Source organism: Adiantum capillus-veneris, chromosome 10 (genome assembly GCF_014529385.1).
Source record: "Adiantum capillus-veneris isolate H3 chromosome 10, ASM1452938v2, whole genome shotgun sequence".
Taxonomy (NCBI): Eukaryota; Viridiplantae; Streptophyta; class Polypodiopsida; order Polypodiales; family Pteridaceae; genus Adiantum; species Adiantum capillus-veneris.
In genome coordinates this window covers 150,354,855-150,371,519 of record NC_140940.1, presented here as the reverse complement: position 1 = coordinate 150,371,519, position 16,665 = coordinate 150,354,855, and the positions used below count along the sequence as shown (strand labels likewise).

General features: G+C 41.9%; 1 protein-coding gene across 1 annotated transcript; it reads right to left on the bottom strand.

The window, feature by feature from the left end:
* Positions 1–11,715: 11,715 nt before the first annotated feature.
* LOC147449859 (CBL-interacting serine/threonine-protein kinase 9-like) lies at positions 11,716–16,428 on the bottom strand. The gene is made up of 14 exons (XM_086522221.1): positions 15,902–16,428; positions 15,572–15,634; positions 15,406–15,477; positions 15,207–15,314; positions 15,019–15,099; positions 14,847–14,900; positions 14,457–14,582; positions 14,246–14,335; positions 14,031–14,153; positions 13,815–13,934; positions 13,557–13,670; positions 13,368–13,424; positions 13,203–13,277; positions 11,716–12,842 (listed from the first exon to the last, which is right to left on the bottom strand). The coding sequence occupies exons 1-14, from the start codon at positions 16,079–16,081 to the stop codon at positions 12,771–12,773; spliced, it is 1,335 nt and encodes a 444-aa protein (XP_086378347.1). The 5' UTR covers positions 16,082–16,428; the 3' UTR covers positions 11,716–12,770.
* Positions 16,429–16,665: the final 237 nt, after the last annotated feature.

Sequence of the window (16,665 nt, the reverse complement as noted above, 5' to 3'; positions counted from 1 at the left end):
TGAATTTAATTGACGGTAGCAACATAATCATAGTACTTAATTAACTTGGCATGAACAATACTTTTGCAAGAGAGAGAATTTAGAGAACTTGACAACAGTTGAGGACCGGATTTATGTGGAGTTGGTCCCCCCTCCAATAGGCATTTGTATTATAGGTTCTCCCATCAAGAGAGACTTGGTAAAATGCAATATTTGTGTTCCTTGTGACCTAGATGATGCAATGAAGATGGAAATCTTCATGCACCACAAGCATAAAATAGACTTTGTAAAAAGAATTAACTATCCCAAGCCTCGGTCCAAAGGCCTCAAACACCTACGAAGGTGGAGAGAGCTAGCGGGGAATGAGGATAGGGAAGAGGAATAAGAAACATTCATAGCGGAAAGAAATAGTTCCTCACTTATCATCACTCTTCTTGCTAGCATGCATAATAGCACAGTAATTACAATGGAGAAGATGGCAAGCTTAAGCATTGAAGCATGGCTCTTGGTTGGATTTGCATTCCATAGTCAAGAGTGTTGGTGTAGGCTCTCAACTTCTCTACTAGCTTGGAGAAGGAGATGGAGCTCTTGCACTTTGCACTTCACACAATGAGAGTGTATGTGAGTGCGTGTGGGAGAGTATACCCCCAAGAAACCCCCCTTCTTGCTTTGGTCGACCCCCCCCCCCCCCTTGTAGCTCATGCTTGAAGCTCATTGGACCCCTCCAGGCCTAGCCAGTCACATGCAAGAGGCATATCAAGCAACAAGGGTAGCCTTGGGACAAGTGTCCCCCTTTCCCCTTTGAGAGAGAGGACTCGATAAATACAAAAACCATTAATTAATTTAACTAAATTATCATTGGACCCCTTGGGAGGCCAACCAATATGCTTTAGGCACACCATGAGGGCAACATGAGGAGGAGCTTGACAAGTGTCCTATTTTCCTTCTTGGTACCAAGCTTGCCTTGTGTGTGTGTGTGTGTGTGTGTGTGTTCTTTCTCTCTCATCCTCCTGGCTTTAGGGCTCGCCCCCTCCTTTGTAAGGATGTTATTGACTTTTGGAACACAAGCACCTTAGTCAGCAAGCACGACAAAGCACCTCAATCTCCCTAGTCGGCAAGCATGACAAGCACCTCAAGCATCTTAGTCATCAAGCACAATCAGCACCTCAAGCATTTTAGTCAGCAAAGCACGACAAGCACCTCAAGCTTAGGCCGGGTTCCCACCTCAAGCACAGCCCTAGCTTATCTAAGGTCAAAGGACTTTAACACTAACCTTTGGAGGTCTTCAATGAATCTAACCCTAAGGTCTTTAAGCTCCATTGGCTAGCCTTGCTCTTTGACAAACCATCTCTCATTTGGACCCCTTTACCATTGGCCCCGTGTTGAGATAGATCTGTAAGCACATATCTATATTCTAACCCTTGTTCTAGTTTATTCTCCCACATTAAATAATTAGTTTAATATGAGAAAATCATTTGGGTTGGTTAGATGTTAGATTTTATGACATTACCTCTCTCTTAAAATGATAGTCGAGGTAGAAGAGATAAATCCTTATTCATTAGTCAATCTTTCATAGCAGGTAGAGGATCCCTTTTAACCCTATGACATCATTCCAAGATGGATCGACTTATCCATTTGGTGCTTGGAAAACATAGCTGCCGCAAGCATGTCTGCTCTTTAGTCCATTTCATTCTCCCAAGTAGAGGGACAAATTCTAATTGGTGTTTGAGAGACATCGTCATCACAAACATGATTCCAAGCATGCATACTACTTAAATTTGTGCACAATAAAAAGAGAATTATTCTTATAAGACAAAAACATTGGTCATTTAAAAGAAATTTGTACATTTGCTTACTCTAATGTAGCATTGTAAGCATTGACAAGGTTCACACTATCCTTTAGTTGTATTCCTTGCATCCAACTAGCATCTTCAAAAGGATAATTTTTTATAATACAATACGTCTGATAATCTTACCATGTCGTAGTATCTGTCTTCATGCCGAAGGATAGCTTTGGGTTATAGTACCTCTTCTTGGTCTTCGATTTCGGGAGGGTCTTCAATAATTGGTTCACTTGGGGGCTCTCCTTTGTAGAGCTTACGTAGGCTCACATGAAAAGCATTGTGTATGAGCCAATGGTTGGGCAACTTGAGTTGATAATCCATCTCATTGATTGGATTCAAGATTTGAAAAGGACCATAGTATCTTTTTGCTAATTTAGTATAATACTTTTGATGACCCATAGGATTTTTTCCTGTCGTTTGCCTCAATCGAGCGATGAGCCTTGGGAAACTTAAGTAAGATTCAATCATTTTCTTTGAACGTTAAGGTCCTTCTGTGCTTGTAAGCAGCAACTTTTTACCTTTGTTGAGAGATGGATATATCCTCCTTAATCTTTTGAAAAGATTCTTGTAGGTCATGGCTATACTCATCAGTAGTGAAGATCTTCCCATGTACTTTAAGTAGCAAGGGACTTTTATGTCTTCCCTCAATGATTTCAAAAGGTGCTTTTCCCATAGAACTATGTACATAGTTATTGTACGCATACTCTACAAGAGATAGTACTTTTCCCATTGTGAGCGTTAATCTACTTCTGTAACATAAGTCTTTAGTAGATCGAGTATCGTAAGATTGGCTATCTCACTTTGGCCATCCGTTTGTGGGTGATAGGCCGAAGAGAAATTCAATCTTGTACCTAGATTTTCAATAGACCTTTCCAAAAATTACTAGTCATTCTAGGATCTCTATCTGACACGATGGATGTTGGCAATCCACGATGTTTGAAAATCTGAGATATGAAGAGAGTTTCCATTTGGTGTGCCTTAATAGTCTTTTTGTTACGAATAAAGTATGCTTGCTTTTTGCTAAACCTGTCGACTATTGTCCATATTCCCGTATTCCCATGGATAGACTTGGGTAGTCCAAAGATAAAATCCATGGATATACTCTCCTATGGTGAATAAGGGATTGGCAATGGCTGAAGTAATCCAAGTTGCTTCCCTCTATCATACTTAGTCTTTTGGCATACTACACATTTTGAAACATACTCTTGTATGTCCACTTTCATGGTAGGCCAATAGAAGTACGTCTCTACTCCTCGGAGAGTAAGTTGAATGTCTCTATGTCCCGCATAGGGAGGTGCATGGGATTCACAATGAGCATCTCTTTTGGAGCTTCGATGGTGGAAGCTCTAGGAGTCTCATTGCGGGGATTTCTCTTGGGGCAAGAACGATAGCCGTGTCCTTACTCCCCACGCTTAAAACATTTGTGGTCCTTGCAAAAAGTTCAAGCTCTTCATGAGAGAGTTTGTTTTTAACATTGTAAACTCCCTTCTCCTTGGACCGATTGTTGTTGTTGTTGTTGGAGCTGCCTTGGGAAGAATTTTGGGAATTGGTTTTCCCCTTTGCATCACTCTTGTCTTTGTTTTCCATGGGCTTGACATTCCGTCTAGCCCCTTGTTGGAAATTGATGTGCGAAGCAACCATGGTGTGGTGGATTACTTCAGTGATAGAACCAAGTCATTGAGAGTTGATGTACTCGGCCACGTCTTCAGGTAATCCTCCACAAAATTGTTTCTTTTGCTCGACAAAGTCTATCTTTTGAAAGACAGTAGCCTTGAGATGTAAATCCCAAAACTTTTCTACAAATTTGCGGATAGACTCATGAAAGACAGTAGCCTTGAGATGTAAATCCCAAAACTTTTCTACAAATTTGCGGATAGACTCATGAAAGACAGTAGCCTTGAGATACAAATCCCAAAACTTTTCTACATATTTGTGGATAGACTCATGAAAGAGAAGCTTCAAACTGCGCCATTCAATAAGCACTTTGTCCTTTGCATCGCTTGCAAGGAATTGCTTCATGATGGAAACTCGTAGAGTTTTCCATGTCTTTGGGGCTTTGCCGTTGCCATGCAGCCTAGCCCACCATTGACTAGCCGATTTTTGGAAGTGCATAGCTACATGGCATAGCTTGGAGGACTCCATGAAGCCCTTGTCTTCAAAGGCCGCATCAAATTGTTGGATGAAGGCCAATACTTTGTCGCTGGCACCAAAGATGCTATCATAGGTGAGAAAAGAGATACTCTTTCCTCCCTCTTTGACCTTCTTTAGCTTTTCGACCTTCGCCATGCAGGGTAAGATTTGCGATGTCCTCACCTCTTGTATTCTTTAGGAGAATAGCCATAGCTTTCGTCGAAAGAGAAGGAAGGTGAAGAAGAAGGAGAAGACGTGACCTCTTTCTTGCCCTTTTCTTCCTTTTTTTCCTCTTCCCTTTCGAAGTGATGAGGAGAAGGACTATGGGTTGGCCGTTTCCTCTTGGGAAGAGTTGGCGACCGTCTAGATCACCGTTTTTGTGGTACCACATCTTCAAAGGAACTTAGGGATTCATTACTTTCTTGCTCTTTGGATTCCTCCTCTCATATGGGAGAGAGTCTTCTTTTGGGAGTCTCTTCAAGAGGCCTCCTAAGCTCTCTCTCCTCTTGGAGAGAAAGGGAAATCCGATAAGTGTGAAGTTGTTGAGTAATTTCGGCTTGCAAAGCATGGTTGCCCATAGCTTGTTGCAACCTAGTAGCAAGATAATTGACAAACATGGGGGCATCATCATTAGCACCTTCATGTGCAAAATCAAAGTTATTAATGTTCATTCTACTCTCTTGGTTATTGTCAACCATGTTAACAAAATTTGTGTGTTTACTTAGTGTATTCTTTGGCAATTCAGAACCTTAGTTGCTACTCCTCTTAGCCTTTGAAAATCAGCACTTAAGCATCTACACCCACGGCTCGAATTGGTTAATTATAGAGAGTGGTGGAGTGGGTCTAATATTGCAGAATTGCCGAGGGATATCTCCTTTTAGACTACTTATGGCTCAATAATGGTAAAGCCGTAGGCAAGTCTAAAAAGACCCCATTATTAAGATCAAAGCTCCTGAGGTGTGCACCATATCCTATCCCACATAGTGGGCTCAACAAAATCGATGCTAGATCCCACTCTAACTTACCCTAAAATAATTAACAAAATCAACCATTAATAGGCTACTTAAGGACCTCTCTTCTTAAGCAAGAAGATAGAAATCAAATGCCCAGATACCAATGTAATTGAAATGGCCTATGAACTATGATAATAGCAGAATTAAGAAAATTAGAGAGAATATTTTTGTGAGACTACTTTGAGAGCATAGAGGGTGAACTTAATTGACGGTAACAACATAATCAAGCACTTATTTAACTTGGCATGAACAATATTTTTGCAAGAGACAGAGTTTAGAGAACTAACAACAGTTGAGGACCAAATTTATGTGGAGCCGGTCCCCTCTCCATTAGGCATTTGTATTATAGATTCTGCCATCAAGAGAGACTTGGTACAATACAATTTTTGTGTTCCTTGTGACCTAGGTGATGCAATGAAGATGGAAAGCTTCGTGCATCACGAGCATAACATAGACTTTGTAAAAAGCATTAACTATCCCAAGCTTCCGTCCCAAGGCCTCAAACACCTTCGAAGGTGGAGAGAGCTAGCAGGGAATGAGGGTAGATAAGAGGAAGAAGAAACATTCATAGGAGAAAGAAATAGTTCCTCACTTATCATCACTCTTCTTGCTAGCATACATAATAGCATAGTAATTACGATGGAGAAGATGGCAAGGTTAAGCATTGAAGCATGGCTCTTAGTTGGATTTGCATTCTATAGCCAAGAGTGTTGGTGTAGGCTCTCAACTTCTCTACTAGCTTGGAGAAGGAGATGGAGCTCTTCACACAATGAGAGTGTGTGAGTATGTGTGGAAGAGTATACCCCGCAAGCAACCCCCCTTCTTTCTTTGGTCGACCCCCCCTTGTAGCTCATGCTTAAAGCTCATTGGACCCCTCCAACCCTAGCCAATCACATGCAAGAGGCTTATCAAGCAACAAGGGTAGCCTTGGGACAAGTGTCCCCCTTTTCCCTTTGAGAGAGAGGACTTGATAAATACAAAAACCATTAATTAATTTAACTAAATTATCATTGGACCCCTTGGGAGGCCAACCAATAGGCTTTAGGCACACCATGAGGGCAACATGAGGCGGGGCTTGACAAGTGTCCTATTTGGCTTCTTGTTGGTACCAAGCTTGCCTTGTGTGTGTGTGTGTGTGTGTGTGTGTGCGTTCTCTCTCATCCCTCTAGCTTTAGGGCTCGCCTCCTCCTTTGGAGGGATGTTATTGACTTTTGGAACACAAGCACCTTAGTCAGCAAGCACGATAAAGCACCTCAAGCTTGGGTAGTGTTCCCACAAGCACCTCAAGCTCCCTAGTCGGCAAGCACGACAAGCACCTCAAGCATCTTAGTCATCAAGCACGACCAGCACATCAAGCATCTTAGTCAGCAACAAGCACGACAAGCACCTCAAGATTGGGCCGAGTTCCCACCTCAAGCACAGCCCTAGCTTACCTAAGGTCAAAGGACTTTTAACATTAACCTTTGAAGGTCTTCAATGAAGCTAGCCCTAAGGTCTTTAAGCTCCATTGGCTAGCCTTTCTCTTTGACATACCATCTCTCAATTGGACCCCTTTACCATTAGCCCCGTGTTGAGATAGATCTGTACGCACATGTCTATATTTCAACCCTTCCCGTTTATTCTCCCACATTATATGATTAGTTAATATGAGAAAAACATTTGGATTGGTTAGATATTAGATTTTATGACAACACGCCCTTTGGACCTCCCCGCCTCTTGCAACGTGCAAAAGCAAGTGGGTGGCTCCACGCCCCTCCTTCCCAAATAGGACTCTGATACCAGTGAAATTTCTAGAGGACGACCTAGTCTGGATTCACCGCCCAACCCCCCATATATAGCCCTTGGCCCTTGAGTCCCCTATTCCACACTGACAGCCAGCCACCTGGCTCGGATCCGTGACCCCAATTAACTTGGCATGAACAATACTTTGCAAGAGAGAGAATTAGAGAAGTTGACAGCAATTGTGGACCGGATTTATGTGGAGCCAATCCCCCCTCCAAAAGGCTTTTGTATTATATTTTCTCCCACAAAGAGAGACTCAGTACAATACAAGCGTTGTGTTCCTTGAAACCTTGATAGTGCAATGAAAATAGAAAACTTCATGCACCACAATTATGCCCGTAACTTAGATAAATGAAAGCTTTAACTTGTCCCCGGCCTCAATCCCAACACCTCAAACAGATTCGAAGGTGGAGAGAGCTAGCAGAAAATGAGGGTAGGGAAGAGAAAGAAGAAGCATTCTTGCGAAAAAGAAATAGTTCCTCAGTATTATCATCACTCTCGTTGCTTAACATAGCATAATAGCATAGTAATGATGACGATGAAGATGACAAGATTAAGCATTGAATCATGGCTCTTGGTTCGATTTGCATTCCATGGCCAAGAGTGTTGATGTAGGCTCTCAACTTCTCAACAAGCTTGGAGAAGGAGATGAAGTTCTTGCACTTAGCACTTCACACAATGTGTGTGTGTGTGTGCGTGTGCGTGTGTGTGTGTGTGTGTGTGTGTGTGTGTGTGTGTGTGTGTGTGTGTGTGTGCACGCGTGCACGCGCGCGCGAGAGAGAGAGAGAGAGAGAGAGAGAGAGAGAGAGAGAGAGAGTATATGCCCCAAGCTAGTCCTCTACTTGCATTGTCGACCCCCTCTTCTAGCTCATGCTTGTGGCTCATTGGCTCTCTCAATCCTAGCCAAGCACAAGCCTTGGTCACAACTAGCAATAGAGGTAGCCTTTGGACAAGTGTCCTCCTTTCCCCTTTGAGAGAGAGGGCTTGATAAATGCTTAAACAATTAATTTAATTATCTTAATTCTTATTGGACCTCTCTAAGGTCAACCAATAGGCTTTAGGCACACCATGAGGGCAACCTAGCTACGAGCTTCACATGTGTCCCTTTTGCCTCTTTGAGCAAGGGGTGCCCTTTGGATGAGGGAGTGGTCATTCAACCCCATCTCCTACTCTCATGGCTCGCCCCCTCCTTTGTAGGCCTTTCTTTGACTTCAAGTGCCTCAAGCACCTTAGCCCTCAAGTACCTTGATCATTTCAAGCACCTTAATCATCAAGCATGACAAGCACCTGAAGCACCTTAATCAGCAAGCACCTCAAACACCTTAGTTAGCAAGCATGACAAGCACCTTAAGCTTGGGCTAGGTTCCCACCTCAAGCTCAGCCCTAGCTTGCCTAAGGTCCTATCCTAGGTCTAAGTGCTTTTAACATTAACCTTATAGAGGTCTTTAATGAAGCTAACCCTAAGGTCTTTCAAGCTTCATTAGCTAGCATTGCTCTTTGACAAGCCATCTCTCATTTGGACCCAATGGCTTTGGTCCCGTGTTAAGATAGATCCGTAAGCACATGTCTATATTCTAACTCTTGTTCCCGTTTATTCTCCCACATTAAATGGTCAGGTTAATATGAGAAAATCATTTGGTTTAGTTAGATATTAAATCTTATAACACGCACTTCTTCTCCCACAATTGATCCATTCAAATTATGTATTGCAATACTCAATGCACTATATACATGTTTCCTTTGTTCCTAGGTAGTTGATGCCAATCTATGTACGTTCTCTGCATAACCGTTCTGTAGCATGAGGACAACCCTTTATCCCAATCGTTCTATAGCACAAGGACAACACTTTATCCCAGTGTTTTCCTCTCAGATATGTTTTGCACTAGGTTTTGTGATCGACAGCCAAGACTCCTTCCTTCCTCTAACTGTGACAACAACACGTCTCTCTCTCTCTCTCTCTCTCTCTCTCTCTCTCTCTCTCTCTCTCTCTCTCTCTCTCTATGAGAAATAAGGAAAATTTGACTAGGTTTGATTTAAAGTAGGATGGGCGCCTCAAAGATGGGTTCCCGATTTGGAGACTAAATGGCCGATATTACCAGGTTGAATGGCAATCCGTAGATAACTACCAAAGTAGGTTAAGGAGTAGAGTTTAAGCAGAATGATTAAGCTCTAACCCTTTCCTCAATGGTCAGGTTAATATGAGAAAATCATTTGGTTTAGTTAGATATTAAATTTTATAACACGCACTTATTTTCCCACAATTGGTCCATTCAAATTATGTATTGCAATACTCAATGCACTATATACATGTTTACTTTGTTCCTAGGTAGTTGATGCCAATCTATGTATGTTCTCTGCATAACCATTCTGTAGCATGAGGACAACCCTTTATTATCCCAATCGTTCTGTAGCACAAGGACAACCCTTTAACCCAGTGTTTTCCTCCTCATATATGTTTTGCATTAGGTTTTGTGATCGACGGCCAAGACTCCTTCCTTCCTCTAACTGTGACAACAACACATCTCTCTCTCTCTCTCTCTCTCTCTCTCTCTCTCTCTCTCTCTCTCTCTCTCTCTCAAGTTCTATGAGAAATACGAAAAATTTGACTACGTTTGATCTTGAGTAGGATGGGCGCCTCAAAGATGGGTTCCCAATTTGGAGACTAAATGGCCGATATTACCAAGTTGAATGGCAATCTGTAGATAACTACCGAAGTAGGTTAAGGAGTAGAGTTTAAGCAAAATGATTGAGCTCTAACCCTTTGCTCAATTCACTTATTCTGCTTAAGGGCTAACCCTTTACTCGATTCACTTATCCCCTTTATTGGCCCTCTATTGTGTAGTGAGCACTATGGGACACAGCTTGCTTCTTCCCAATGCTCGTCAAGTCCAAAGCTGATTGATTGTTGTTGCCTATCAATGGGTTCTACTCATTCGCTTGTGTTATACATCAAAAGTCGAGGCGCTAGCAATCACAACCAAGTAACCAACTACGTTTCAAAATTTATCAAAATACATACAGCAAAGAGCAACACCTTGGTCTCACTACTTAAACAGATGTAGAGAAAGTTGTGAAATTGTACCATTTTATAAACAGCTATGAAGGTAATCAATCATCATATATGTATAATAAATACGCATGCACTACTTTTATAAAAAAAAACCCAATACAATCTGTACTTGTTTACTTGCATGCTAGATACTTGATGTCAATCTGTGTCTGTCCTCTTATGTTCTATAGCAACGCCCACCAAGCAAGACTAGTTGAAATACATAGAAGGTGACAACCACTCTTAAAGATTAGAACCAAAAGGCATGAAAAATCATGTGGTCGCTGTTTAAAAATGCACAAAACACCATAATCGGGCAATTTCTACAAGGAAACTTACAACAATTTGATCATGTTACATAAGACCAACATAAAGTCAAGAATCATAATTAGCGCATAAGCTACGCATAATCGAGAAGAAGATTAAGCATGCCAAGGATTTGTATTGAAGATAAAGAACATCCATAAATAAGCCTATTGCATCTATGGTTGTTACAATTAATGATGATGATGATGATAAAAGTATGATTCTGTAGAATTGCTTGGAAAAAATTATACATGTTGTATTCAAATTCCATTACTTTGAATGTTGATTATCGAGGAGAAAACTTTTGGCAGAAGTCCACAGGATGAGCGAATTTTGAACATCCCTTTTACATTACCTGCACAATACAAGTAAGAGGTAGAGGGCACGAGGCGTCATGGAGGTGGTAGCAGCAAAAGCAAGCTGAGTATATGGTGGTGTCATCCCAATTTTCACGGCACAATTTATCTCCAAAAGATTACATTTCTTTAACCATTCACCATGTCTAATCATGTGATTCTATGCATCTAAATCATATATCCTGTTTTAGGTAAGATGTTCATCATGGCTATATATCGCCAAAAGATGACATTTCTTCAACCATTCACCCTATCTAATCATGTGATTCTTTCTATGCATCTAAATCATATATCCTGTTTTAGATAACATGTTCATCATGGCTATCTACTCGCTCGATACTGGCTCAAACCAAACAGAAATCCTATTAAATAGCGGGATCCCCCCCCTTCCACGCGACCTTTGACCTTGCCGTCCTACGCTCCACACCCGCTCCCTCCCCCTGCGCGTCAAATATCCCCCTCCCTCCAAGTCTACGTCGCCTAATGCCCCATCACATGCTCTGCACCTCCCGCTCCAACCCTCTCGGCTCTGCTCTCTGCACCCCCATCGACCTCCCTCGTCCTACTCCCCTTGGCTACCTTGCAGAGACAACTGCCCCACACCCCTGTCGACCTCCCTGGTCCTCTTCCCCTTTCCAAGCCTCGTTACACAGGCTGAAAACAAGTCTCAACACGGCACAAGCAGAGAGAGAGAGAGAGAGAGAGAGGTAGTTCATTCAACTCCCCGGCTGCAAGACCAGAGAAGCCATGCTGCTCATGTGGAGAGACGAAACATGTTTTGCCTCAATCGCAAGGCGCACAGAGAGAGAGAGAGAGAGAGAGAGAGAGAGAGAGAGAGAGAGAGAGATTCGTCTTCTCATTTTACAGAGAGACCACCCCTTGAGTTTCTCGAGAGGGCGAGGGACTTGGAACCAGTCCCACCTGTGCAGTATTCGACAGAGAGGGACAAGCTCCGGATAATCAACACCTTAAAAGAGAACGGACATCAAAAACATTCCCTCTACTTCAATGTTTTCTCAGAATCGACCCGACATATCTACTATAATACTACTTACATACTTTAAACTTTCATGTTCCAAACATTACAAGGCACCTGGGTTTTTGTTGACTAAATGGTAAAGCAAGAACTGCATTGTCATATTTAATAATGCTGGTTTCAATCCTATCCAACAAGACGTGGAGGCTAGATTGTGATCAGACAACTCATCCACTCAAGAGAGCTGTTCATGTCTTTGCTAGGAACAAAAGATTCAATATTTATAATACGAACCCAACCATTTTATTAACAAGAGTCCAGGAAAAAGAGAAAGTTACTTGTACAAGGAATTGCTAGGATGTCTATGCTTGCTGTAGACAAGGCTGCCATGTTTGCAACTTGTGGTCACGATCAGACATGGCAAGCGCACACATACTTCATTAAGGAGAAAGGTGCAATTTGAATGAAAGACCTGGTTAATAAGCAAGCAGAAATTATGTACAGTGCCTTTGGCTAAAGGAATGCCCGGCCTTTCAAGCACATTTTCACCATAAATGTGTATGAGGTAGCTTAGATTTTGAATAACCCACGTTTTGAAAGACCACTATCTTGCTAAAAGCATATGGTTCATAAACCCACAACCATTCCCTTCATCCTCCTAGCTGCACACCTTTCACACCCAACCAAAGCAGCAAAGCATTTTGGCAGATCAGAAATCAGTAGGCAACCAATCCCTAAACTGTCGACAAGCTTGTTTGCATTTCCAGCAACAGAACGCTTGTCGAAAATAGAGCCATGTCTCTGAACTGTACAAGATCCTCCTTATACCATGATGCAATATTGGTTTTAGGCGATCCCACTAGATGATCCTTACTGAAACACCATATTGAACTTTTGTGTAGCCATATTCGAGGGTTTAATGTACATTGGCATGCACATGAAAATCACAAGCGAATCTTGTGAATCTATCTTGTGAAAGATTCGCTGCAGCCACCTCTTCCCACAACCAGTACTCCCACAAGGAATGATTTCCCATGAACAAAGAATAATTTCCAACACATTCAGTCAAAATCACCTCTTTTGAAGTAATCCCATTGAAAAGCTGCGAGCTGGTGATGCCAAAAGAATCTGAATTTCCTAATTGTAAATAATCAATTCTCCCTTGTCACACTGAGTCAGCACAGCTTATTCGAGCTGACCCTCCTTGTATGCAATTGATGCTGAACCAAGGCTTGTATGCAAATCGTGATCTTTTGCCCAGCCATCGACAAAAAGCCAACTTTTCTCTTGTCAAATCACAAAGCAAATCCGAGCGAAGGACATCCAGCAGAATCATCATCCTCCAGACGCTTCTGCTTCAGTACTCCACACTATGTCTTTCAAGGCTGTTGAAAAATTGTCACAAAACTGCACCACCCAAAAGCAATATGACAGCATCAGCATTGCTTTAGGTCTCCACAATTTCAGAATATTAAGAAAATCTTTCAAAACATCTCAAATGCATAAGCAAAGGGTGAGTTTAGGAAATGAAAATCCTCATGAAAGTGGAAAGTCAGAAGACTTTGTACGTTTGTATACAAAGAGCGTGCATGCAATGTGTCATTTTATATTCATATCCTTCTCTTTCTTTGCCTCTCCTTTTAAAGTTTTCTTCACTTTAAAATTTCCTTGCACTAGAATGTTTTCTTTTCTTAAAATTTCCTTGCACTAGAATGTTTTCTTTTCTTGAGCAAGAGTGACCTGATAAAACAGAGATCCAAAATTTACCTTGTGATATTCCAAAGTATCTCCATCATCTTTACGCATTTCTACCATAAAAAGTGTGGGGGCCACTTCAAATACCTGTGCAAACCAATTTCTGCCTTCAGTAAGAGTTCAACAACCTACCTCATCGACTAAACATCAATATATTGAAGAATTATAATTGATCACCTCAGTTGCAATGGATAAGTGTCCTTTCCTCCCAGTTTCTGACCCTTGCAGCTTCATCTGCAAATTTCACCGCCCTTGCTAAATTCAAAGACCCAGGATAACAAGAAAGCAGTTCCACAAAATCCAATACACCTAGATGAATCCAGGATAAGCCCACATTCGCCTTTGAAGAATAGCAAAATTCCAAACCTTATAATCCCGCTTGTGGACATTGAAACCAAGGGGCTTGGCAGTTTCCTCCATCTTTGACAATAACTCTGGAGCTGGACACATAGATGTGAATCGGCTTTCTCGCTTGGGTTCCTGTTTACATAAGCAAATATTAACTTTCAAAACTCCACAACCAATCGTCGATGTCTATTTCAGAGATGGCGAACAAAAGAGTGCCGAAATTAAGTTTTGAAACTTCAAATCAGATGTTCATTTTGAAGATTGCAAAATTGATACCTTCTTATCCTCGAACAAGCCAGAGAGGTTCAGTCCTTTGCTGAGAGATATCAGCTCAAAAGCATTCAGCAGGGTTGGTTTCACATCTTTTGGCTCCTTCTGCTCTGTGACCAAACACTCCTGGGAGAGACCAAACATGAAATTACATATTAACACAAAGCACATACAGGACAAGAGTCCAGCTGTCACAAATAAGATTAGTTTCTTGTCATGTACTTTGGATTGATCAAAGGCAGCATGGACATCATCTACGTTAATATTTTGATCAAATGCCTGCTTCTCCGGTCTAAACCCCTTCTTAAACCAAGAATCTTGAAATATTTGAGGTATTGTAATTCGCTGCCAGAAAACAAGCAGAAAATCTTGTAAGTAACTCAAACCAGCTTAAGATATAGCAATGAGGAAAAGCATAACAGAACCTTGAAACTTACATGCTTTGGATTTGGTGTCAAAATTCTCAACACAAGTTTCTTTGCTCCAGACGAGAACCAGGAGGGGCATTGAAACTCTCCCTTATAAATCTGCCAAGTGGCATAAACATAGGCATCATTGTAATGACACTACTATTCTTGCAATAACTGTAACATATTGTCAAACGAATTTCTTAATAATAAAAAAACTTTAGACACTAGCTTAAATTACCTTCTTGTAGAGATTCATAAGGTTTTTATCATCAAAAGGTAAATAGCCTGCTAAAAGTACATACAAGATAACTCCACAGGACCACAAGTCAGCTTTAGCCCCATCATAACCTCTGTCAACTATAACCTGCAAAACAATGGTGCATATGGTCACCTTCCAGCAAACAAGAGCCTGTATATGAACACTTTCATTGCTACAAAAGCCAGACACAAAGGAATGATATAAAAATTTGCACCAAAGGTAACTTATGTATGGTCACATCTAAAATCCTCATGACACAACACCACAACATCATGGAATAACTCCATGGACTAAGATTATCATCTCTACTCTTCAACAATTCAAAGAATCAAAATGCACAAACAAGCAATCCACAAACTTTTGATGTACCTCTGGTGCAACATAATTTGGTGTCCCACAAGTTGTATGAAGCAGACCGTCTTCCTGGTGCAATGATGAGAATCAGTGAGCCAATCTACCGCAATGCTCTTCAAAAAAAACTCAAATGATGAGATGTCTTGATGTTTTACACACGCAAATAGAATGCTCCATAGAAACTAACCCTGCACTGTTGCGGTAAAGCGCTTAGACCAAAATCCGATATTTTCAAGTTCCCCTGTGAGTCTAGCAGTAAATTTTCAGGCTGCAAAAAAGAAACAACACTATTTACCACCAGGAGACTAACAAAAATACATTGCTTCTAGAAGAAGATTTTGGAAACTATTCTTGGAAGCAATATAGAGTATCAACCTTCAAATCTCTGTGATAGACTCCTCTGCTATGGCAATAATCTACAGCATTAATAAGCTGGTGAAAGTATTTTCTAGAATCCTCCTCCTTCAATTTCCCCTGCCGATTCTACTCATGATAAACGTTTTGTTATTGTTCCAAATAAAAATACAAACCAACAAAGCCTTCCATCATACACGAGGCATCATAAAGTACTCACAATTTTGCTGAAAAGTTCACCGCCAGTAACATACTCCATGACAAAGTAAATTTTTGTCTTGCTTGCCATCACCTGAACAAAGAACAGGTATACAACTCACTCAGCTACGACTTCTTGAATGCTTGTTCTTCTTTTTCTTTCCCTTAAATTGATTTGCAAACCATACCTCAATGAGTTGCACTACATTGGGATGGTTCACCAACTTCATGGTGCAAATTTCCCGTTTAATCTGCAACAAGGAAAGCTTAACTGTAAGCAGCAGGAAAGGGAAAAAGGCGAGCAATGTCTATATCAGACAAGGGGGCGACTAAGAGATTCCCTGTGTCAACTATGCCCTTGAGGGTATGAATGTAATTGCAGTCGTGCGTATGCATACCTCCATATACATACATGAAAATGCATATGTATGTGCAACATAAACAGAACACTCCAAGCAGAGAAGAGATACTTCTGTCCAATGCAGAAAATAGCAGGAAATTGGAAAGTATGAAAAGACCTGCTCCGCCATCTTGTCCTTAAACACCTTGTCCTTGTCCAGAATCTTAATCGCAACATGCTGGCCGCTGAGGGTGTCCTTGGCAAATTTCACCTTTGCAAAATTGCCCTCACCAATCACTCGCCCAAGCTCGTATTTCCCGACTCTGGTACGCCCGTTGGAGACGGACTTGTCGCTCATGGAAGCGTCGGGAGCGGCCGCGATCAGGAGGCGGGCAGGCGGAGCCCTTTTCCTCAGCTCCACACTCCGTCGGAGTCCGCACTGCCGAGAAAACCTTGAAGGCGGCTGGGTGTGTGGGCGGCGAGTGCGAACGCGCTTCCAGTTATGGCAAGTTTTGAAGCGGTGATCCTACACAGGCGGAGCCGCCCAAAAACCAACGCGCAGAGAGAGAGAGAGAGAGAGAGAGAGAGAGAGAGAGCTACGACGAAGAACCCTTGCAGCGCCAGCCCATACAACAGCTTTAGCCGGGGGTAGAGAGTGTGCGTGTGTGTGTGTGTGTGTGAGAGAGAGAGTGATGGGGAGGGCTCTTTGATAGCAGCAGGAGAGCTAGGAAAAGTGCGCAAGACCGTTCGTTTATCATTAATCAGCTTTTGCCCGCAAATAAAGTATCTTTCGAAATTTGCTTTTAGCGTTGCACGTGGCAATCGTCACGTGGCCGACGGGCGTTGCTGTGGGCCATACGCTAGGCCATACCAAAATTTTGCCAACGCTTTGGGCCCTTGGGCCTATAACAATATTCTCTTTAAGAGCCCGATCCCGCTGGG